The sequence below is a fragment of the Chionomys nivalis genome, chromosome 3, assembly GCF_950005125.1.
Source record: "Chionomys nivalis chromosome 3, mChiNiv1.1, whole genome shotgun sequence".
NCBI lineage: Eukaryota > Metazoa > Chordata > Mammalia > Rodentia > Cricetidae > Chionomys > Chionomys nivalis.
The window spans coordinates 80,073,050-80,094,947 of NC_080088.1; the positions used below are offsets into that span (position 1 = coordinate 80,073,050).

At 50.3% G+C, this 21,898-nt stretch overlaps 3 protein-coding genes across 9 annotated transcripts; 2 read left to right on the forward strand and 1 right to left on the reverse strand.

Annotated features, from left to right (window-relative positions):
• The first annotated feature begins 5,884 nt into the window (after positions 1-5,884).
• Positions 5,885-8,989, forward strand: Pcp2 (Purkinje cell protein 2). 6 transcript variants are annotated; one of them, XM_057764812.1, is made up of 4 exons: positions 5,885-7,016; positions 7,325-7,466; positions 7,601-7,725; positions 8,859-8,989. In XM_057764812.1, the coding sequence occupies exons 1-4, from the start codon at positions 6,885-6,887 to the stop codon at positions 8,976-8,978; spliced, it is 519 nt and encodes a 172-aa protein (XP_057620795.1). In that variant the 5' UTR covers positions 5,885-6,884; the 3' UTR covers positions 8,979-8,989. The 6 variants fall into 6 exon arrangements, with proteins under 6 accessions (XP_057620795.1, XP_057620796.1, XP_057620797.1 ...); XM_057764813.1 differs by having other exon boundaries at positions 5,897-7,016; positions 7,325-7,439; XM_057764814.1 differs by lacking the exon at positions 5,885-7,016 and adding an exon at positions 7,159-7,223.
• Positions 7,746-10,855, reverse strand: LOC130871460 (protein PET100 homolog, mitochondrial). 2 transcript variants are annotated; one of them, XM_057764820.1, is made up of 4 exons: positions 10,367-10,713; positions 9,966-10,052; positions 9,764-9,796; positions 7,746-9,189 (listed from the first exon to the last, which is right to left on the reverse strand). In XM_057764820.1, exons 1-4 carry the CDS (start codon positions 10,388-10,390, stop codon positions 9,106-9,108), a joined length of 228 nt encoding a protein of 75 aa, XP_057620803.1. In that variant the 5' UTR covers positions 10,391-10,713; the 3' UTR covers positions 7,746-9,105. The 2 variants fall into 2 exon arrangements, with proteins under 2 accessions (XP_057620803.1, XP_057620802.1); XM_057764819.1 differs by lacking the exon at positions 10,367-10,713 and adding an exon at positions 10,730-10,855 and having other exon boundaries at positions 7,748-9,189.
• A 145-nt stretch (positions 10,856-11,000) lies between these two features.
• On the forward strand, positions 11,001-21,575 carry Xab2 (XPA binding protein 2). The gene is made up of 19 exons (XM_057764429.1): positions 11,001-11,110; positions 13,581-13,729; positions 13,974-14,097; positions 14,378-14,575; positions 16,005-16,139; positions 16,229-16,393; positions 17,241-17,385; positions 17,676-17,827; positions 17,919-18,038; positions 18,146-18,277; positions 18,367-18,498; positions 18,583-18,696; positions 19,872-20,034; positions 20,123-20,313; positions 20,459-20,581; positions 20,675-20,846; positions 20,995-21,124; positions 21,231-21,340; positions 21,439-21,575. The coding sequence occupies exons 1-19, from the start codon at positions 11,060-11,062 to the stop codon at positions 21,498-21,500; spliced, it is 2,568 nt and encodes an 855-aa protein (XP_057620412.1). The 5' UTR covers positions 11,001-11,059; the 3' UTR covers positions 21,501-21,575.
• Positions 21,576-21,898: the final 323 nt, after the last annotated feature.

Below are 21,898 nucleotides of genomic sequence, written 5' to 3' on the forward strand. Positions count from 1 at the left end.
AATGAGGCTTTCTGAGCCTGTAACAATCATATCTATCCCCAAATTCCTCCTTCTACTCCCCAAGATACCTCCCAATACGTAACCCTCCCCACTTGATGTCTTCTCTTGCTTGTTTGTTTTGTAACCCACTGTGTCTAGTTAGTGCTGCTTACTGGAATTTTGACTGATAGTGTTGGCGTGATTTTGTGCAGGGAGTGCACGAAGGTAACAGCCATGTTTGTCTGTGTTGTGCCCAGACTTCTTGCCACCCCCCCCCAAAGAGACCACCAGGGAACTGGAACTTGGATGCAAAAGCAAAGTTTATTCCAAATGAGCCTACACACGAACTCTTCCTTTCTCATCTATCTTGCTCTGTCAGTTAAACCTTGTAATTCAAGAGTCACCCAGATAAAAGATTAAAGGGATCACAGGGAACAGCTGAGACCAGAGTCCCAAAGAAAGAACGGTTGCAAGGGTGGATCTTAACAGTTTTAGAAACCTTGCTTTTGCATCCAAGTCCCGGTTCTCTGGTCGTCTCTTGGGGGGACAAGAAGTCTGGAAGCAGCATTTCTCAGCACTCCCTCCTCCTTTCATGTTTGTCACCCCCTCTCCCACAATGCTTCCTGAGCTTTGAGGAGGTTCCTAGTTCTTAAAAAAAAGGGGGGGATGTTGGGGGGTCATGGTGACAGAGGATCAAACCCCGGATCTCATATGTACTAGGCAAGCACTTTACCACTGAGCAACAACTCCAGATGTTTGTCACAGTGTTATCTCAAGAACCACACACACAGGGTGACAATTGTATCCGTGTGCTGATGTGTCCATGTGCAGATTCAATGCTACACACATACACGGGGGGGGGGGGAGTCAAATTAATCTTAGAATGTCAGATCAGAACCTGTTTCCGTCATTTCTCTAGAGAGGAGCTGACACCCTGTGACGGAGGGTGCGTCACCCATAGGCATGAGGTTGCAAATCTAACAAGTGATAGTTGTGGATGCGGACTTGCTAGTCTGAAAATAAATCTTCCAGGTGGGGCTGCGAATAGAGCTCGGTTGGTAGAGCACTTGCCTATCATGCACAAAGTTCAGGGTTCCAACCCCAGCACCACTTAGGCCCACACATGTAATCCCAGCAATGTCTAGAGGCAGGAGGATCAGGAATTCAAGTCCATACTTGGCTACATAGCTGGTTAGTGAACAGGCTGGACAACATGACATCCTGTATCAAAATAAATAAATAATCCTATAGGGAACGAAGGAGGGTAGGGGTGTGAGCTGTAAGTAAATATGAGAATGACTGGAAGTGACAGGAGCCGGAAGTGGCTGGCAGGAGTGGCTAATGGGTAGCAGGAGTGGGAGATGACCAAGAGAGGCCAGAAGTGCTTACAGAAGCAGTGGCCAGACTTCTTAGGTCAAATTTGAGTGAAAATGAGGACATGACTGCTCCAAGGTATGGTTGAGGAGGATTTTATTGTAGATTGAGTGAGGGTACAGCCAGAAGCCTCTAGAGGAGTCCAGGGCAGAAAGAGAAAGTTAGTAGACTAGACATGACCAGTAGACTGAACCAGGCCATGAGATGAGAGACAGGAAGAGCAAAAGAGGAAAAGAAGAGAGAGACAGACAGAAGCAATCAGACCAAGAGAGCTTAGGACTCCAAAGCTGGGGGAGGGAAGTGAAGCCCCTGGGCTGAAGAGGTTTAGGGTAAGGGGTGAGGTGAGAAAAACAGAGAGGATTCAAGGATACTGAGTAAGTTTGGTGGCCAGAGTTTGCTTTGGTGTGCTAACAGGCACCTCTCAGTTAACCGGTTTGGGACCAAGTATTGAGTTTCTTTGAGACCAAACAAAACTAAGCCAACCCTCCTCAGTGGATTCCTCAAGTCACAAGCCAAGATTTACAGTGGGAAAAATCTCTCTCTCTCTCTCTCTCTCTCTCTCTCTCTCTCTCTCTCTCTCTCTCTCTCTCTCCCTCCCTCCCTCCCTCCCTCCCTCCCTCCCTCCCTCTCTCTCTCCCTCTCTCTCTCTCTCTCTCTCTCCCTCTCCTGAAGGACTCAGCAATATCTCCAGTCCTTTTTTTCATTTGAAACAGGGTCTTATTTAATCATCAGGCCGGCCTTGAATTTGAAATCCTCCTGCTGTAGCCTTCTGAGTAGCTGGGATTACAAACCTGCATGCCCAGGACCAACCCATAAGATCTGACATGTACAGATGAACAAGGATGGCCAGCCACCTTTGTGGGACTTGGGGTCCTTCCTTCTTTTCTTCTTCTTCCTCCTGTCTCCTTTTTAACAGCTTTGCCGAAGTCATTCACTGGACCAGTGAGATGGTTTGTCAAGGAAAGGCGCTTTCTACCAAGGCTGACAACCTCAGTTCAACCCAGGGCCCCACATGCTGGAAGAAGAGAGCTGAAAGCTGTCCTCTGACCTCCGCATATGTGCCATGTATACAAATGAATGACTTTTGGCATATTAAAGGCTGTACATCTACTGCCACAATCCATTTGTTTGTTATTGTGTTAAACCTGAGTTAGGAGGAGAGAAAACAAGACCACAGTTGTCTCTGTTAGGTTTCAAAGTGATGGCCAGGTCCTCCCTGCATCCTTCAGCCCCCACCTGTTACCAGGCCCTCCCGGATGGCGTACCCCACCCCCTACCCTGAACTCTCCAGCTGGACTGCCCTTGCCAATATAATCCAACCATTTCAGTTACCCGCCCTCTTTGGACCTTTGGGCCTCTTGACTACCGCAAATGGTTCTTCTCTCTCCTCTCCCCCTTGCCCTCCATCCTCTTCTCAAACGGCAGAGCTCAGTCTGGTCGTGTCCACTCTGGACTCTCCCAGATGTCCCTGTCCCTGACCCTGGCTCTGCTGTCCCCCATATCTACAATAAACCTTCTCCTCCAACATACATAGGAGCAGTCGTGTTTCCCTTCTTTTCCTTTTTCTTTTTTTATTCAGTCTGATTAAAGCAAGCTATATTTATATTTATAACCATCCGGCTGCTTCTCCCTAAATTGGGATTTGAGAAAGCAACCCCTGCCTTCCTTTGAAGTCCCTTTTGCAGGAGAGATAAGGTATCCACAAAGGCGAGAGAGTTAGCTGTTACACATTGTTAGAAAGATACTATGAAAGGGAAGGAGTTTGGCAAGGATGTACATCATGTGAATTGGGTCACAAGTCGAGTGTAGGTTTAGAAAACATGTTTTGCAGAAACAGGAACTTATTCTTAATTATAAATGGGAACTAACCAAACAGGCACTTATCCTTTAACTACAAACAGAAACCTTAATCTGCACAGGACAAACTCATTCTTAGTTGTCTTACCTGCAAACAGAACCCTTCACCTGCAAGCTATATGCTCCCTGTTTCGGTCTCACATTAACTGTCAAGGTATATTCCTGTTCCGGTCTTGCAGTTGCTTGAGACTGGGTGTCCTCCTGTAACTCCAACTGACCTGGAGCTTCCTATGTAGTCCAAATTGGCCTTGAAATTGAGATCTTCCTGACTCGGCTTCGTAAGTACTGGGTTTACAAATGTGTGTCTCAAAGGAAGTGGAAAGTGTTTGTGAGAATAACCGGGGGTTGTCCTCTGGCCTCCACCTGCTGACATATGAATATATACACACACAGTTTTTTTTAAAATGACCTTAGTCAGACCCCCTTCGATCGGATGATTTGGTAGAAGCAAACAAAACAAAACAAAACAAAACAAAACTCTCTAGTGGCTGACTCCTTTAATTTTCTGATCTTACAGCATTTCCCCTGATATCTGACTCCAGGTTTTTATTATTAAGACCAATTAGAATTTGTGCTACGGATCTTCCTGCCTCTGCCTCCTGAGTGGTGGGATTAAAGGTGTGTGCCACCACTACCTGACCTCTATGGCTAACTAGCGTGGCTAGCTCCACACTCTGATCTTCAGGCAAGTTTTAGTTGTTAAAGCACAAACAAAATATCACCACACTGGTCTCTGAGTTTGGGGCCAGCCTGGTCTACAGAGTGAGTTCCAGGACAGCCAGGACTAATTCTAAAAACCTGTGTGAGCTCCTTAGAATCCCCATGAAGGTGGAAGAAGAGAACTGATACTAGGAAGTTGTCCTCTGGCATATGCATTCACCCCCACACAGCAATAAATAAATAAAACTTTAGATGGCCCTTTAGGGGGTTGGAGAGATGGCTTAGTGGTTAAGAGCATTGCCTGCTCTTCCAAAGGTCCTGAGTTCAATTCCCAGCAATCACATGGTGACTCACAACCATCTGGAATGAGGTCTGGTGCCCTCTTCTGGCCTGCAGACATACACACAGACAGAATATTGTATACATAATAAATAAATAAATATTTTAAAAAAATTTGATGGCCTTATAGCCACTGGACATGGTGGCACATTCAGGAAGCAGAGACTGGAGTGTCAGTGGAGGCTCAAGATCAGTCTGATCAACAAGTTCTAGGCCAACTATTTATGTATCTATCTATCTATCTATCTATCTATCTATCTATCATCTATCTATCTATAATCTATCTATCATCTATCTATCTGTCAATCTATCTATCATCTATCTATCTATCTATCTATCTATCTATCCATCCTATCTCAAACAAACAAAACCCCAAGCTGGTAGTTTATAAAGATGTGTACAAACAGAAAGAGTGTCGTGTGTCTACACAGGCAGGGACTCAAGTATAGAAGCTGCCAGTTAAGGAATCCCAAGACTGAAGGTATGGAGAGGCAAGGCAGAAAGAATACCCAGACTCCTGGGTTTCAAAAGGAATATGGCCTCCCTGACACCTTTATTGATACGATAAATTCCTGCAGCTTTAAACCACCTTATGAGAGGCACTCTGACCCAGCAGCCCTTAGGAAATGCATACATCCTACAGAGAATAGGACACCATACTGTGTTCTGAGGATTGGGGCAGGTGGGAAGAGTGCTGGTTCAATAACTTTAGGAGGTGTGAGGACTAGTCTTGGTCATTGACACACTTGGGAAAAGGAAACTTCGGTTGAGAATTGCCTTCCACCAGATTGGCTGTGGGCATGTCTGTGGGGCCATTTTCTTGATTACTGATGGATGTGGAGTGTTCTGCTCACTGTGGGAGGTGCTATCCTTGAGCAGGTGGGCCTGGACTGGAAAAGAAGAAGCTGGGCTCTGGTAGCATCAGAAGGAAGACAGAGTTGTGAATTCACAGCAGCCTGGACTACACAACAGTTCCAGGACAGCCAGGACCACGTTTTAACATTTCAAAAAGGAGGGGGGTGGAGGGAGAGAGGGAGGGAGTGAGGGAGGGAGAGAATGAAAGACAGCTGAGGGCTGGAGAGATGGCTCAGTGGTTAAGAGTACTTGCTCCTCTTCTACAGAACCAGGTTCAATTGCCAGCACCCACATGGTGTCTTATAACCATTCATAGTTCAAGTTCCAAGGGATCCAGTGTCCTCTTCTGACCTCCATGGGCATATTATATATGTGGTGCAACAACATACATTCAGGCAAAACACCCATACACATAAAATAAATATAAAAATAAATTTAAAGCCAGGATGCTCAATGCCCAGCCAGCCCAGCCAAACCCAGCAGCTTGAGGTTTAATTTTTCAGACTGGGTCTCAAAGGAAGGTAAAGAGCAGTAGAGGGAGATAGATACCTGATGCTGACCTCTGGTCTTCACACGAGCATGCATGTATCACATGTGCACACACACCACATGTGCACACATACACTATATATACAAACCCCACCCCACGCACCCCCAAAGGAAAAAAATGTAAACTTTTAACTTTATTTATTTAAACTTTTAAAAATGTTTATTTTATGTGTATGGATGTTTTGCCTGAATGTATCTCTGTACACTGTGAGTGTGCCTGGTGCCCAGAAGGCCAGAAGAGAACATTAGATTCCCCTAGAACCAGAGTTACAGATGGTTGTTAGCTGCCATGTGGGTGCTGGGAATTGAACCTAGTATTCTGGCAAAGCAGCCAGTGCTCTTACCTAGGAACTGTCCCTCCAGCCCTGGAAAAGAAGCTTTTCTGGTTTCCTGAAAGGCATCTTGAAGACAGGACTAGGCTCTCAGAGTCCCTGTTTGCTGGGACTTCCTCTCCTGTTCCATGTAGGAATGAGAGACTGAAGACACTCAGCTTGGCCTTTGAGGGGCAGATGGACAGGAGATCTGGTGTTTCTTTCAGAGTGGCCCCAGGGTAGGCACTAAAGAACCTCAGGAGTGGTGAGTAGCGGGCACCAGGTTGGCTTGTGTGTCTGTGGAGGGTGCAGGGATTTGAAGAGGAGTACCGGACCCCAGCTCCCTCCTTGGCTACCCCCCTGCAGATGTCATCTGCCCTGCAGAGGGATGAACCTGTAGACAGGAACCGGATGGCATGCCTGGGGACATCCTCCACCCTCCTGTTGGTCTTCAACATTGCACTGGCTTCTTCTTGGCCCCAGTTGAGAGTCCTCAGGACCCCATGAGTATGACTGGGTCCAATGAGGTCCAAACCTGGACTTCCCTGCCCCCTCCACCCACACCCACCTCAGCATCAGTCTGGATGAACAATTACCTAGAGATCATCTTTCTGGGGCTTAAGCGTGGATGGGAGCAGATGGGATATGAGCTGGGGATTTGGGGATGGGGAAAGGTATCTGCTCCCCTTCCCCCACATCCTGGCCCTTTAAAAGGCCCTCTCAGGTGTGGGGACCCTGTCACAGGCCAGGAGGAAAGTGTGGGAAAAACAAATGATGGATCAGGAAGAAGAAAGGGGTGAGGGGGACTCAGGCCGTCTGAACAAGGTAAGAGGGCTCTGCCTGACTCCACCACCAGTTTCTTGAGGTCTCAGTACCCATGACTGACAGGATTAACTCATTTGTAGGGCATCTAATTAGGAAGCAAGTCTCTGGGGTCCCCTGACCCAGTTACCACAACACATGGGGGGTATATTAGGAGGGTATAAGTGCCCCTCCCCCTGCCCAGGGCAAATGGTTGGATTCCTAGTACTGTTCCCCCCAAGAGATGGTAGGTGCAATGATTTAGGGGCACTTCTGAGCCCCATTTCTCTGGTAAGTGTCCCAACCCCCAAACCAACCCCAGTATGGTCTTGATCTAGGACAGTGGTGGAATACTGTCCCTAGAGGCGGTACCTTGTGAAATTGTGCTGCAGGCTGGGGCCCTAGGCGGGAGGTGGGAGGTGGGAGGTTGGGGAGGCAGTTCAGGGAAGGAGACTCACGTTTCATTTTGAGAAACTCTACAGACCTGTGAGGACTATGGTGAGAGCAGCGATGGGAAGGCAGGCACTGGTTCGGGTGGGCGATGATGGAAGGCAGGAACGCTACAGTACCCAGCTAAACCAAGCACGTCTGTTCCCAAGGCAGGTTCACCAGACCAGGAAGGCTTCTTCAACCTGCTGAGCCACGTGCAGGGCGATCGGATGGAGGAGCAGCGCTGTTCCTTGCAGGCTGGTCCAGGCCAGACCCCAGAAAGCCGTGAGCTGGGCATGATGCAGGGCTGGGGTGGGTACTGCCTGAGAAGCAAATGCAGCAGAGGTGCAGGGGTCCTGGGGTCTTGTGGCTCTTTGGACTCCGGCTGGAAAGCACCATGTGACCTCCTTTGGATTTGTATTCATTACCACCTGTCTCTGATCCAGAGGGTGGCCCTGCTCCTGAGATGGACAATCTCATGGATATGCTGGCCGACACCCAGGGCCGCCGCATGGATGACCAGCGTGTAACAGTCAATTCCCTGCCTGGCTTCCAACCTATTGGTCCCAAGGTAGGTGATGTCTAGATAACCTGTAGAGTGAAGCAGTACAGCTCTCTAGATTACGCCCATCTCCAGCCAAGATAGGACGGGACCCTGTCTCTAACTCTGGAAGAGGAAAGCGCAGATGGATGTGGATGTCAGGGGGCTTAACATCATGCAGGACTTGTGCTGGTATCAGAATGATGGCTGGAAGTTACAACTGCCACGACATCTGTGTACCTGGGAGGGGCCTCGGGGAGAAAACAGATAGTTTTCCTATGGTGATGCTCCTGGAGAAGGGCAGATGAGCTCACACACCCACGTATTAACAAAGAGCATGGGTTCTGTTTGAGGGTATTTTTGTTTTTGAGATAGTGTTTTATGTAGCTCCGTTGGCCTCAAACCCACCAGCCAATGATGACTTTGGACTTCTAATTTTCCTACATGTACCTCCTTAGTGCTGGGATTACGGGTGAGCCACCAGGAGTGGGCTGTGTGGTTAGGGATGGAATCCGGAGCTTTGTTGCATTCTGTCAACTGGGCTACACCCCCAGCTCTGTGTCTGAGTACACTAACAAACATGTTAGAGGTCCATGTGCACACATGCAGGCGGGGGCCAGAAGTTAACTTCAGATACTGTTCCTCGGTCGCCATCACCATTTGAAACAGGATCTTTCACTGCCCTGGAACTCACCAAGTAGACCAGGTTCGCTGGCCAGGAAGCCTTAGGGCTCCTCCTGACTCTAATCAAGCCCTGAAATTACAAGTGAATAAAACCACATCTGGTTTTTCATTTTGATGCTGAGGATTAAACTCAGGTCTTCAAGTGCACACAGCAAGGATTTTAATGACTACCTTATCTTCTCAGCCCATTTATTTGTTTGGTTTGGAGACAGGGTTGTGAGCCTGGGACTTTTTATGTAGGCCAGGTTGGCTTTGAACTTGAGATAATTCTCCTGCCTTTGCTTCTTGAGCGCTAGGATTAAAGATGTAAACCAACAGCTCAGGTTCTGATCAAGACCCCACTGAGAGTTGACTGTCTCATACCAAATACCACACTGACTGGCAGATGAAGGCAGACAAAAAGAAGTGTTGTCTGAAGGCTTCTCTGGCTTGCACTTTCCTTGGTCTCCTCCCTCTGTCTGACCCTTCTTCATCTGCAGGATGGAATGCAGAAACGACCCGGGACCCTCAGCCCTCAACCCCTGCTCACCCCTCAGGACCCTGCTGCACTCAGCTTCCGCAGGAACAGCAGCCCCCAACCCCAGACACAAGCTCCTTGAGCGTTCTAGCCATCCTGGGCCTCACTGGCCCCTGAAGACAACAATAAAACTCTTGGTACTAGAAACAAAGAATTCAGTGTGTGTTATTTCCTGGGTGGAGGGGCCGAGACTTGAATACTTGAAGGTCTCAGGAGCTCTGCTGAGCAGCCTGAAGAAGTCTCTCTTCCCTCTGCTTCCGGACCTTCTGTTTGAATTCTTCTAGCTCCTGGCGCTGGAATGAAGAAAAGGGTGTGATGGAAAGGAAGGAGGGGCACACACACTACCCTCCCTTTGGCTTGACAGTTTAGTACCCATCCTGGGACCCCATGCCAATCACAACCACCATACCAGTGAGTTCAGTTTGAGTCTTCAGGGAGAAGGTAATATATGAAACCATTTGTGCCTTTCCCACTTTTTAAGACAGGGTCTCATATACTGCAGGCTAGCTTTGAGCTCATTATGCAGGAGAGAATACCCAGAATTCTCGATCCTCCTGCATCCACCTCCTAAGCACTGGAATGCTGGAATTACAGCCCCCTCTCCTTGCTCCCTCTCTCTAGCCTTTTGCAGTCCAGGCTGACTCAACCTGATAATCCTCCTACCGCTACTTCCAAGTAATCACAGGTATAACCCATCTCTAACAGTAAGAAACTTGTATGGAAACAAGGTCTCTAGCCCAGGATAGCCTGGAACTCCTACTCGTTTTTCTGTTTCCAATTTCCTATCTATGGCTGATGGTGGAACTTATTCCAAGTCCACCCAGGGTAAGGTGACCCAGCCCCTTGGAAGAAGAACGGGCTCCTTACCTGAGCCTCCTTCTCTGGTGGCCACAGCTCCCTCTGTGGAACAAGGTCACAAGTGAGAACACAGCCAGGAGAAGCCAGAGTCCCTCATTCAGAGCAGAGTTGCACATGAGAGGCAGGTAATGGTCCCCAGCAACAAGTCAGTGCCTCATACCCTGCCTTCCCCATCTCCAGGAATGACCCAGCAAACTCTCCTGGTACCCACCTTGCGCTGGACAACATAGTCCTCAAACCACTCTGCCTGATTGGAGATCCAAAACATAACCACGGGGAAAGTGAGGTAGAGTGACATCTGCAAAAGCAAGGAGTGGATGGACAGAGCCCAGAACTATCACCACCCTAGTACAGGGAGACTGTAGGAAAGCCCAGAAGACAGATCTAGCCTGGCCTCGTGGCCTCCCCAAGGAACTCCAGAAATCCTACCAGGAGAATACAAATTCGACACCTTAAAGCCTGGTCTTCCTGATCCAGTAGGCTTTATACGTAACAGTCCTTTCCAAGCCTCACTCTCAAACACACACACACATACACACCAAGGCACACGGTGGTGGTGGGGGGCAGTCCAACAGCTCCTACTACAAAGATATATCCTTGAGATATTATTACCTCCCAATCTGATCCCCGTAGCATTTTAAATAGAGAGGCCTCATTTTTTCAATTATACTCTTCTACATCTAGGAGTCTGCAGCCTACTAAGACCTATTAGGAGCCCGGGGCTCCCCTTCTGGAAAGCCCGCTCTGGATCTGAAGCCTCCTTTCATTCCTCTCTGAGACGCTTCCTCAGACCAAACCCAGACTCTCCATTTTAAGCCCCCACAGCTAGAGCTCATTCCGCTGAGTTCCAATACAAATCTCAGATACTTTCTCCGTGGAACTCCCCGCTCTACTCTTCTCTCGCTTCCAATAACTATTCTCAAATTCTGAAAGATGCCAGGTTCAAACGGCCAACCCACTCCTGAGCTCACTGACCCGAAACACCTCCAGCTTCACCCCCATCTCGCTTCTCCGGTTCTATGAAGCCACTTCCGCCCAAAGGTGACTCTCCAGCAACACAAAATCTCATTGGTGTATCTTAGAAGAGATATTAAAGCTGAGGGCCAAAAACGCGCACGGTGGCGTCATCTTCCGGCGCCGCTTTTTTGCTTCCGGTCACAACCTTGACGACACAAAATTCGATAGAGCAGGCCCTGCAGAGAAAGTGACGTGCAGCCAATAGAGAAAGTCTAGCCGGAGAGGGCGGGCCTTCTGTGAGTGACGCCACCAGAGCACAACTCTCGTCTGTACCTGGGATCCAGGAAGATGGTGGTGATGGCGCGGGTTCCGCGTCCCGAGCGGCCGGATCTTGTTTTTGTAAGTCTGCGGCGAGGCCAAGGGTGATCCGTGAAGGAAGATCCGAAGCTAGATTCCTCCTCGGCTCGGAATCTGGCTTTCGGGGGATGGCCGAGATTGTGCATGCCCAGTCCATGGGGATCCTAACGAGCCAAAGGCGACATGTCAAAACACTGATCAGGCCGGGAATAAAGAACCGGGTCCTTCAGTGCCTGAGTGGAAGCAAGGAGCTGCTTTTGAGGTTAAGGTCTTGATGTCTCGGGCCGGGACAAGGGAGGTCAAGAGCGGAAGGGGATAGTAGGGAAAAGGTATGGATCTTGATAGACATAGTGACCAGGTTAGAGTTCTGACTTCTGGGGATACAAGAACCTTGAAGGATGAAGAAAAGACTAGTGATGTGGATGGCCCCTGGGATCCTAAGAAGGTGAAATTTTGGTGGCTGAAACAGTGGCTCCATATTTAAACTGCGTTTATAGTGTTTTGGGTTAAGAGCCATAACTGGTATGTGGGTTTCTGGGGTTTAACCAAGGGTCTTGAGCATGCTAAGCAAGCACTCTACAATTGATCTATATCTCCCCAACAATATGTGTGTGTACCCTAGCTCCAGAGATAAAAACCCTTTAGCTTGCAATTTCTGGGGTAGCGTTGAGTTAAAGTACAGGGTAATGAGAACCGGAAGGGCCAGAAGTTTGATGGACCAAGTGACTTAAGTACCTGGGGCTGCGGAGTTGGCTCAGTTGATAAAGTGCTTGCTGTACAAGCATAGGCCCTCAGTTCAGAACCCTAGCACCCATAAATGCTAGTGAGAGACCCTGTCTCAAAAGGCAGAGAACAATTGAGGAGGAGCTCTGGCTTCTTCCAGCGTCCGCTCCCACATGTGCATATATGAATGTATACACCTACAAAAAAGTTTTTTTGTTTTGTTGGAGATAGGTTCTCACTATGTAACTCTGATTGGCCTGGAACTTATTGTAGACCAGTCTGCCCTTGAACTCATAGAAATCCATCTGTATGTGCCTCCGTAGAAGAGGCTGGAAGAAAAAAAAAAAATAAATGAAAAACTTTAAAATTTTGAGGCAGGTGTGGTAGTACATACCTTTGAGTCCAGTACTTGGGAAGCAGAAGCAGGTAGATCTCTGTGAGTTTGAAGTCAGTGCGGTCTACAAAGTGAGTTCCAGGACAGCCAGAGCAAATAGTGAGACCCTGTCTTGGGGGGGAAATCTTTAAAATTTCATTGTCTGGGCCTGGCATGAAGATAGGCCTGGTGCTGACAGTATGAGCATGGGGGAGCAAAGCCTTATGTCCGGGGAGAAGTGTTGTGAGTAGATGCCACCTGTTGACGGGGTAGAGTCCTGGCGCCCGGACATGTGCGCCAGAGTCACAAAAGTCTAGAGATGATGGGGAAGACATGGGCGTGGAAAATGGATGGTGAAAATGTCCAAAAGTCACTGTATATATGTATGAAATTGCCAAAGAATTTTTTAGAGTGGGGGAATTGGGACCAGGGAGTGGGCGGTGGGGTTTACGGTGGTCTTAGTTGACGCCTGTGAAAAGGATTTTATCCCCAAAGGGGGTGTGACCCGTAGGCCGAGAACTATTGCTGTAGCGTCTGAGTGACTCGTAATCCTGTTTCAACAGAGGAAGACACCGTGCCTGGGACCTCGTTGTGTTGTGTTTGTTTGCTTGTTAAAGATGTATTTATGTTGTACATATTGTATTGTGTATGTATCTTTGTATGGGTGTATACATGTCAATCAGGTGTCCATAGAGGCCAGAGGCGGGAGTTATAGGTTGTTATGAGCTGCCTGACCTGAGTACAGGGAGCTGAGTTCGAGTCCTCTGCAAGAGCAGTACGTGCTCTTAACTGCTGAGCCATGTCTCTAGCCCTGTTTGTTTTTAAGTATGGTGTGTATGTAGTGTTTGAGTGTGTGTGTGTGTGTGTGTGTGTGTGTGTGTGAATGTGTATTCCTCAGCTGCTCTCCATCTTTTTGAGACAGTCTTCTCTCTGAACCTGAAGCTTGCCGGCTAGCTAAATGGCTGACTAGTGAGCTCCAGGGATCTACCCCTGTCTGGTTACCCCACATTGGGATTATAGGTAGACACTGCCATGCCTGGCATTTACATGAGCATTGGGGATCTGAACTCAGGGAGTCATGTGTGTACATACTGACTGGGCCATCTTTCCATTCCTTTTTAGTTTTTCTTTTTCTTTTTTTTTATCTTAGCATGTGCAAGAGGTAAGTCGTGTGTGCATGTGGAAAGTAGAAGACATCTTAAGGAACTGAGTCTCTCCTACGATGAGGATTAAACTCAGGTCTCAGGCTCGGTGGCAGGTGCCTCTTCCCACTGGGCTTCTCACCAACCTCTCGTTTGTTTTATTCTTTGAGGCCTTTTTGTTGTGAAGTGATGGGGTGCAGGCTGACTCTAAGACCCATTATAGGGTATGACTCCACTGAGACTAAGGCAGGCCTCTCCTCCCTTTCCCTGGCAGGAGGAGGAGGACCTTCCCTATGAGGAAGAAATCATGAGGAATCAGTTCTCCGTCAAATGCTGGCTCCGCTACATCGAGTTCAAACAGGGGGCCCCCAAACCCCGGCTCAATCAGTTGTACGAGCGGGCACTCAAACTGCTTCCCTGCAGGTGAAAATGGCCCTTCCTGTGCTACCCTCCTCACCAGCCCCACCCCTCCGCATGCGTCACAGCCCAAGCGGCAATGTGTCCCAGGTGACTGCTGTGTCGTCCCTTCCTGAAGCACAGCCCCCATGGGTCACACCTCTCGTGTCCCAGTCTTTCCCTTCCTCGTGATCTCGCTCACCCCTCCTCAGAGCAAAGGAAGGATTCCGGGGTTTCATGAGCCATTGTTTCTGTCTTTCCCGCTCTCTAGCTACAAACTCTGGTACCGCTATCTGAAGGCACGCCGGGCACAAGTGAAGCATCGCTGCGTGACTGATCCTGCCTATGAAGATGTCAACAACTGCCATGAGAGGGCCTTTGTGTTCATGCACAAGGTGGGGAGCTGGAGAGGGGCTATGCAGTAGGAGCTATTTCCCCAGGGATATGTAAACAGATGTCTACCCCTTCCTTACAGTGCTCCAACAAAACAGTATAGGTCCACCCAAATGTTCCACCGACTTGAGGAACTAACGAATTTATTGGGCCCATTTACAGAGCTCAGTGAGGGGTAATGAGGCCTCGTCTCCCTGCTGCCCTTATGCCCTAGGTATGGATGGCAAGCAGGCCATGGAGCCTGTGGCTCAGACCTGGCCCATTACTCTCCATTATTTCCAGATGCCACGTCTGTGGCTAGACTACTGCCAGTTCCTCATGGACCAGGGACGAGTAACACACACCCGCCGCACCTTTGATCGTGCCCTCCGGGCCCTACCCATCACACAGCACTCTCGCATCTGGCCCCTGTACCTCCGCTTCCTACGCTCCCACCCACTGCCTGAGACTGCTGTGAGAGGCTACCGTCGCTTCCTCAAGGTAAGCACCACTGAACAGTCCAATTGCCGCGTCGGCTTCCAAACCTTCACTCACTGGGATAAGGGCCCTCATGCAACAGAGAGTCTGCAGGAAGAGGCTCCTATGAATAAAAACAGCTTATTTGTGATTTTGTGTATGTGTGTGTGTGTGCGCGCGCGTGGGTGTGTGGCATGTAGAGGCTCAAAGTTGACCCTGGATATCTTCCTCAATTACTCTGCACTTTATTGAGGTAGGATCTCTTACTGAGCTGAGAGTGAACCAGCTAGAACTCTAGCCCCAGGGATCCGCTCCAGTGTTGCCATGGCTACCCAACGTTTATGTGGGTTCTAAGGATTCAAGCTCCAGTCCTCACGTTTGCAAGGCAAATGCTTTATACACTGAGCCTTCTTGCCAGCCCCTGTGGTTTACTATGTTTGGTTTTTAAGTAGTTAGCTTTTAGCTTGTAACTGCTCCACAGCAGGCATAGAGATGAGAGCTAGGGAGAGCGTGCATAAGGCAGTCACCAGCACCTGCACCGGACTTTCAGACTAACTGGTAGACACATGCATGAACCAGTTATGTGAAACAGAAGGAAACCCCGGCCATGGGAAGAGGTGAGAGTAAGAGACACATGTAGTGGGCAGCATAGCAGGCAGAGCATGTGTGCTCAGGCCTGTGATAACTGTTGTCGTCAGTTCCCTAGCACGCTACAGCTTGGGCAGCAGCTTGTGACAGAAGCAGGTCCTTTCCTGACCATCGGAGTCTAAGTCGGACTGCTTAGAAGTAATTGGACAGGGTTGGTGACTGGGGGAGGTGTCAAGGCTAAAGGAACGGCCAAGACTGGACCACTCAGGGCTGAGGCTAAAGGCCCAGGCTAGATTACTGTCTCAATTCCTCTTCCTGTGGCTGTGACAAAACACCCTAAATCAATGTAAGGGAGAAGGGTTTGCTTTGGCTCACAGTTCAGGGGTGCATAGACGAGAAGAAGCTAGTAGTCACATCACATCCAAGATCAGAAAACAGCCATGCATGCACGCTTGTGTGCTGCCCACCGTGTCCGTGTTATACAGCATCCTTGCCCGGGAAGTGATCCCATCCATGAGGAACGTGAGCATTCTCATATAAATTAACATAGTCCAGATAATCTTTCACACACATGTTGTAACTACAGACCCATCTCTGAGGTGATTCTAGAGTCTGCCGGGTTCATAGTTATATTGACCAGCAGAAGTGCTATAGCCAAGCTAGACCCATGGTATCGAGACCAAGGTCCGAGACTGAACTGTTGAGCCCAGGCTGCACCACCAGAGAGCTGAGGCGGGCTGAGTTGAGCTGGCTGTTTGCTAAAAGACTTGTAAATAGGGTTGGGAGGCCTTGAGTCAGTCACTTAGACAGGAGAGAAATGTCATCTCGTGCAGCCCTGTTCACCAGTGGGGTGGGTCTTCTCCAGCTCAGTCCTGAGAGTGCTGAGGAGTACATCGAGTACCTGAAATCCAGTGACCGGCTGGATGAGGCTGCACAACGCCTGGCCACCGTGGTGAACGACGAGCGCTTTGTGTCCAAGGCCGGCAAGTCCAACTACCAGGTGGGTCTGGTGGAATATGGAGGCTGAGTGAGAGGTGTCCTCCCTCCTGGACCAAGACTGAGATGTCCCCAACACCCTGTGTCCTGCAGCTGTGGCATGAGCTCTGCGACCTTATCTCCCAGAACCCGGACAAGGTACAGTCCCTCAATGTAGATGCCATAATCCGTGGTGGACTCACCCGCTTCACCGACCAGTTGGGCAAGCTGTGGTGCTCGCTGGCTGACTACTACATCCGCAGTGGCCACTTCGAGAAGGTATGTGGGTACCTAGGCTCTGCTGTGAGGTGGGTCTCTGGAGGACACTCAGAGTGCACGGCCAGGAAACAACCACGTGCTGTGTGACACATCACATAGTCCACGTTTCCACCCCGGCAGTAAGGATGGGAGCAGGGCCCTGGAGAGAGGCTAACTTTCAGGATGGGCTGACTCGGGGTCTGCTTCTCTTATCTCCTCGCAATGTAGTCTGGGACCTTGTAAGTGTGAGTGTCCTGTTGAGAGCTTGTTTGGAGGGGTCTTGTAAATCTTGTAAGTTTCATATATTTTCTGAGCCTTAGGGGCCTCCTTCCTCCTCCAGAAGGGAGTGTTGCAATTAGGAAAAAATAGCTTCAGCAAGCTGGGCTCAGAGTTCTGTGGGAGCTGAAGCATCACTGATCAATTGTTTGTCTGTTTGTTTGTTTGGTTGGTTGGTTGGTTGGTTGATTGGTTGGTTTTCAGGACAGGGTTTCTCTGTGTAGCTCTGGCTATCCTAGAACTCACTTTGTAGACCAGGCTGGCCTCAAACTCATAGAGATCCACCTGCCCCTGCCTCACGAGTACTACGATTAAAGGTGTGTGTTACCACCGCCTGGCACTCACCTGTTCTTTCATGACCAGTGCCTTATTGAGGTGTCTCACGTAAGTCTTGAGATGGTGCTGCACAGGGGACTACCCAGCTTATAAAGGAGGCCCTGCAGCTCCAGTCATGCAGGGCAGGGCAGGAGCAGGCCAGCTCCACTCTGTGCTCAGCACTTGGTAGCCCTCGGTTGCTGGCAGTGGGTCCTTGTGGGTGGGCTCTCATGCCTCTCCTCTGTACTTTTCTTCACACTGTGTCTGAACCGCACAGGCTCGGGACGTGTATGAGGAGGCTGTCCGCACTGTGATGACTGTGCGGGACTTCACCCAGGTGTTCGACAGCTATGCCCAGTTTGAGGAGAGCATGATTGCAGCAAAGATGGAGACTTCTTCTGAACTGGGGCGTGAGGAGGAGGGTACGATGTGGGATAGTGGACTGGGGGGAGAAGGTTGAATTCCAGCCATTGCGGTGGAACAGACAGGCAAACAGAGAGGCTGGGTGGACATCAAGGTCAGGGTATCCTGGAGTAGCCATAATTGTATACAGGCGCGGCAGGAGGGCTGGAGCTAGGTACAGGGTGGTCAGCCTGGCTCTTTAGGGTCTATAACATTGGGCTTAGAGGAAAGGAAGCTTAAAGACAGGTAGCCAAGGGCCTGTGCTGTCACCTCCAACCTTCCTAGCTTCATGAACGTGTTTGGCTCCCAGATGACGTGGACCTGGAGTTGCGCCTGGCCCGCTTCGAGCAGCTCATTAGCCGGCGGCCCCTACTCCTCAACAGTGTCCTGCTGCGCCAGAACCCACACCATGTCCATGAGTGGCACAAGCGTGTGGCCCTGCATCAGGGCCGCCCCCGTGAGGTACGTGATGGTCCCCCAGCCCATGTTGCCCTGCCTCTTAGAGCTGCCATGGCCAAACTCTGCCCTCACCTATTTGATCCTCCTCTTCCAGATTATCAACACATACACAGAGGCTGTGCAGACAGTGGACCCTTTCAAGGCCACAGGCAAGCCCCACACGCTGTGGGTTGCATTTGCCAAGTTTTATGAAGATAATGGACAGCTAGATGATGTAAGTGAGTTACATTTATGCATGCATCTGCATACAGGTCTTTTCACCATGGAACTTAGGGGTGGTCAAGTGGCAGGGTCTCACTCAGTCTCTGCCCATCACCATAGGCCCGTGTCATCCTAGAGAAGGCCACCAAGGTAAACTTCAAGCAAGTGGATGACTTGGCAAGCGTGTGGTGCCAGTGTGGGGAGCTGGAGCTCCGGCATGAGAATTATGATGAGGCCTTGAAGCTGTTGCGGGTAAGGATGTGAAGGCCAGCCAGGGGTGGGTGCTGGGGCCCAGGACAGCCTCTCAGTGTCTCATTGCCTCTGCCACTGTCTCTCCACAGAAAGCTACAGCGTTGCCTGCCCGCAGGGCTGAGTACTTTGATGGTTCAGAGCCAGTGCAGAACCGTGTATACAAGTCGCTGAAGGTGTGGTCCATGCTTGCCGACTTGGAGGAAAGTCTGGGCACCTTCCAGGTCAGCTGCCATGGACAGGGGTGAGGCAGAGCTGGTTGCCAGCCCCAGAGTGGAGCATTCCCTGACCTATTTCTGTCCCCACAGTCAACCAAAGCTGTATATGACCGAATCCTGGATCTGCGCATAGCCACACCGCAGATCGTCATCAACTATGCCATGTTCCTGGAGGAGCACAAGTACTTTGAGGAGAGCTTTAAGGTGAGGCATGCACTAAGGCTGCAAGTCAAGGCCAAGGCACAATAAGGGTTCCTCGTGGTCTGCAGATGTCCTCTCTCTAGCACTGTCTATGTGCCTGTGTTTAGACACATCAGGACCATGGGATAGGGGTTTGGCTTAGTTATTCTCGCTGTTGTCGGGACAGAACATCTGACAAAGGCAAGCTAAGGCAGGAAGAGTTTATTCTGGCTCCCATTTAGAGGATTTATTGCATTGTGGCAGGCATGGCAATGGAAACATCCTATGGCTATTCCCGATGCACCTGCAGTCAGGAAGCAGAGAGGGCGAATGCCAGCGATTAGCGCAGTTTCTTCTTTTATGTAGTCTAGGATCACCGCCCATGGGATGGTACCTCCCCACCATACACACACATTTAGGATGGATCTTCCTGTCTCAGTTAACATAAGTAAGACATTAAAATCTGTCCTTAGGTAATTCTAGAATCCTATTAATCTGACTCTAGAATCCTGGTAAACTGACAACAGTAACTATCATGGTTCTGTTTTTATTCCTTTTAGCAGTGCTATGTATGGGACCCAGGACTTTGGGCATTTGAAGCAGGGGCTCTTACCACTGAGCAACATCTTGGTCCTTGATCTCTTGTAAAGTCACCAGTCATTACTGGTTAGGCTTACCCATATAATATCATTTAAGTCTATTTCCTCTTTTTCAAATAAATGCTTGCATGGTAAAACACTGGGTATCAGGGCCTCGGTGCATGGATGCTGTGGGATATGGGCACTTCCCCCATAGCCTGGTACTGAGTCTTTCTCCAGGTACTTGTGTGAAATAGAATAAATGTGGGCGCCATGTGTGCAGCTCCCGTTGGTTTTTATTCAAGTGATAGGGAGTAGGTGGATACAGTGGTGGGTGTGTTTGTGTTTGTGATGGCCATAGGCAGATACACAGGTAGGAGACTGCATTTATTCACATGTCCCCGATCCTGCCTAGGAATGTGAACCCTTTCCTAGAATATTGGGTGCCTGTGTCTGTAGAGGTTAGGAGCTACCTCATCCATGAAGTTTAGAAGGTCCCTGTTGTTCCTATACCTTGGGCCCTTGTAGTTGGTGAGGGAGAAGGGGTCCAGCGCAGGCTTATGGAAGACATGAACCAAGGGCATCTGGGTGCTGACACCTCCATATCTCCCTTGGAAACAGGCATACGAGCGTGGCATATCACTGTTCAAATGGCCCAACGTGTCAGACATCTGGAGTACCTACCTGACCAAATTCATTGCCCGCTACGGGGGCCGCAAGCTGGAACGCGCACGGGACCTCTTCGAGCAGGCACTAGATGGCTGCCCGCCCAAATATGCCAAGAGTGAGAAATCTGGGCTGTCACGGGACATTGGGATGGGCGGCATGGGCTGAGCTTTGAACTGCTAACTAGACCCTCTTGTCCTGTGAAGCGCTATACCTGCTCTATGCACAGCTGGAGGAGGAGTGGGGCCTTGCCCGTCATGCCATGGCTGTGTATGATCGCGCTACCAGGGCAGTGGAGCCAGCCCAGCAGTATGATATGTTCAACATCTACATCAAGCGGGCTGCTGAGATCTATGGTGTCACCCACACTCGTGGCATCTACCAGAAGGCCATTGAGGTACCTACCACTAGTATATGGGGTTGGGGTTCAGGCAGACAGAAGGATCGCAGAAAGCCTGCCTGTGTAGAGAATGGCAAAAGGCCTTCCTGAAGCCAGGTACTGACCACCACCACCCCCATTCTCTCTAACCACACGGTACCAGGTGCTGTCTGACGAGCATGCCCGGGAGATGTGCCTGCGGTTTGCAGACATGGAGTGCAAACTTGGTGAAATTGACCGTGCCCGGGCCATCTACAGTTTCTGCTCCCAGATCTGTGATCCCAGGGTAGGGATGGGTATGGGTTCGGAAAGGTACGGGTGGGCAATGGGGATTTACATCAAGCACCTAGATCACCCACATGCCTGCACCCCACCACAGACAACTGGGGCATTCTGGCAAACATGGAAGGACTTTGAGGTTCGGCACGGCAATGAGGACACCATCAGGGAGATGCTGAGGATACGTCGGAGTGTGCAGGCCACATACAATACTCAGGTCAACTTCATGGCCTCACAGATGCTCAAGGTGTCCGGCAGTGCCACAGGCACCGGTGAGCTGCTTAACCTCCCTTTCCTAATCATGACCAGGCCACAAGGGGCAGTGTCTTCCCCATCTCAGAGCCTAGACTGCCTAAGACTGGCAGCCCCTGGAGTCAGTCCTGGGCACCTCAACCTGAACTGGTCTGCTGTACCCCACAGTGTCTGACCTGGCTCCTGGGCAGAGCGGCATGGATGACATGAAGTTGCTAGAACAGCGGGCAGAGCAGCTAGCAGCTGAGGCAGAGCGGGACCAGCCCCCTAGGGCCCAGAGCAAGATCTTCTTTGTAAGGTGAGGACAGGAGGGTGCACGGTCCAGTCCTTCTTAGGGAAGGGGTGTTTGGGGAGGCTGCGGGGGAGGGAGTACCACTGAGACCACCTTCCCTCCCCAACTCTAGGAGTGATGCATCCAGGGAGGAGCTGGCAGAGCTGGCTCAGCAGGCCAATCCCGAGGAGATCCAGCTGGGCGAGGAAGAGGACGAGGATGAGATGGATCTGGAGCCCAATGGTCAGTGGGCGGCCTGCCCAGGGGTCAAGGGTAGAGGTGGGCCACTCTCCATCCTACCCCCAGAGGAGTAACCACCTCAACCCTACCTTCTCCCACAGAAGTCCGACTGGAACAGCAGAGCGTGCCAGCTGCTGTATTTGGGAGCCTGAAGGAAGACTGACACCTTCCACACTATTTTTTCTCTCCATCGTCCCTCCCCCATACCCACCTCTGTAATACAGCCCCTCTTTGTACATCACTGTCTCAGCCTCCTTCCTGCTGCCCAGGTGCCTCAGGGCATGCTACCTCAGAGCTGTCTGGCTCTGAACCCTGATTGGCTGGGATGGGAGGTGGGGTAGTCAGGAGCCCTGGCAAGTGGACAGTCTGCCCTCACCCTGTAGAGCCAGTTCTGGACGCTGCAGGGCCAGTTCCCCTGCCCCACCCCAGGCCTCTTGTCAGGCTTGCCCAGTAAGACGGCTCCTTGAGGCTCAAGCTGAGGGGCACCTGGCCCCACTTGTGTGGGTGTCATAGCTCCAGGACTTGACAAACCCACAAGCCCTATGTAGTCAGCAGGCCCTG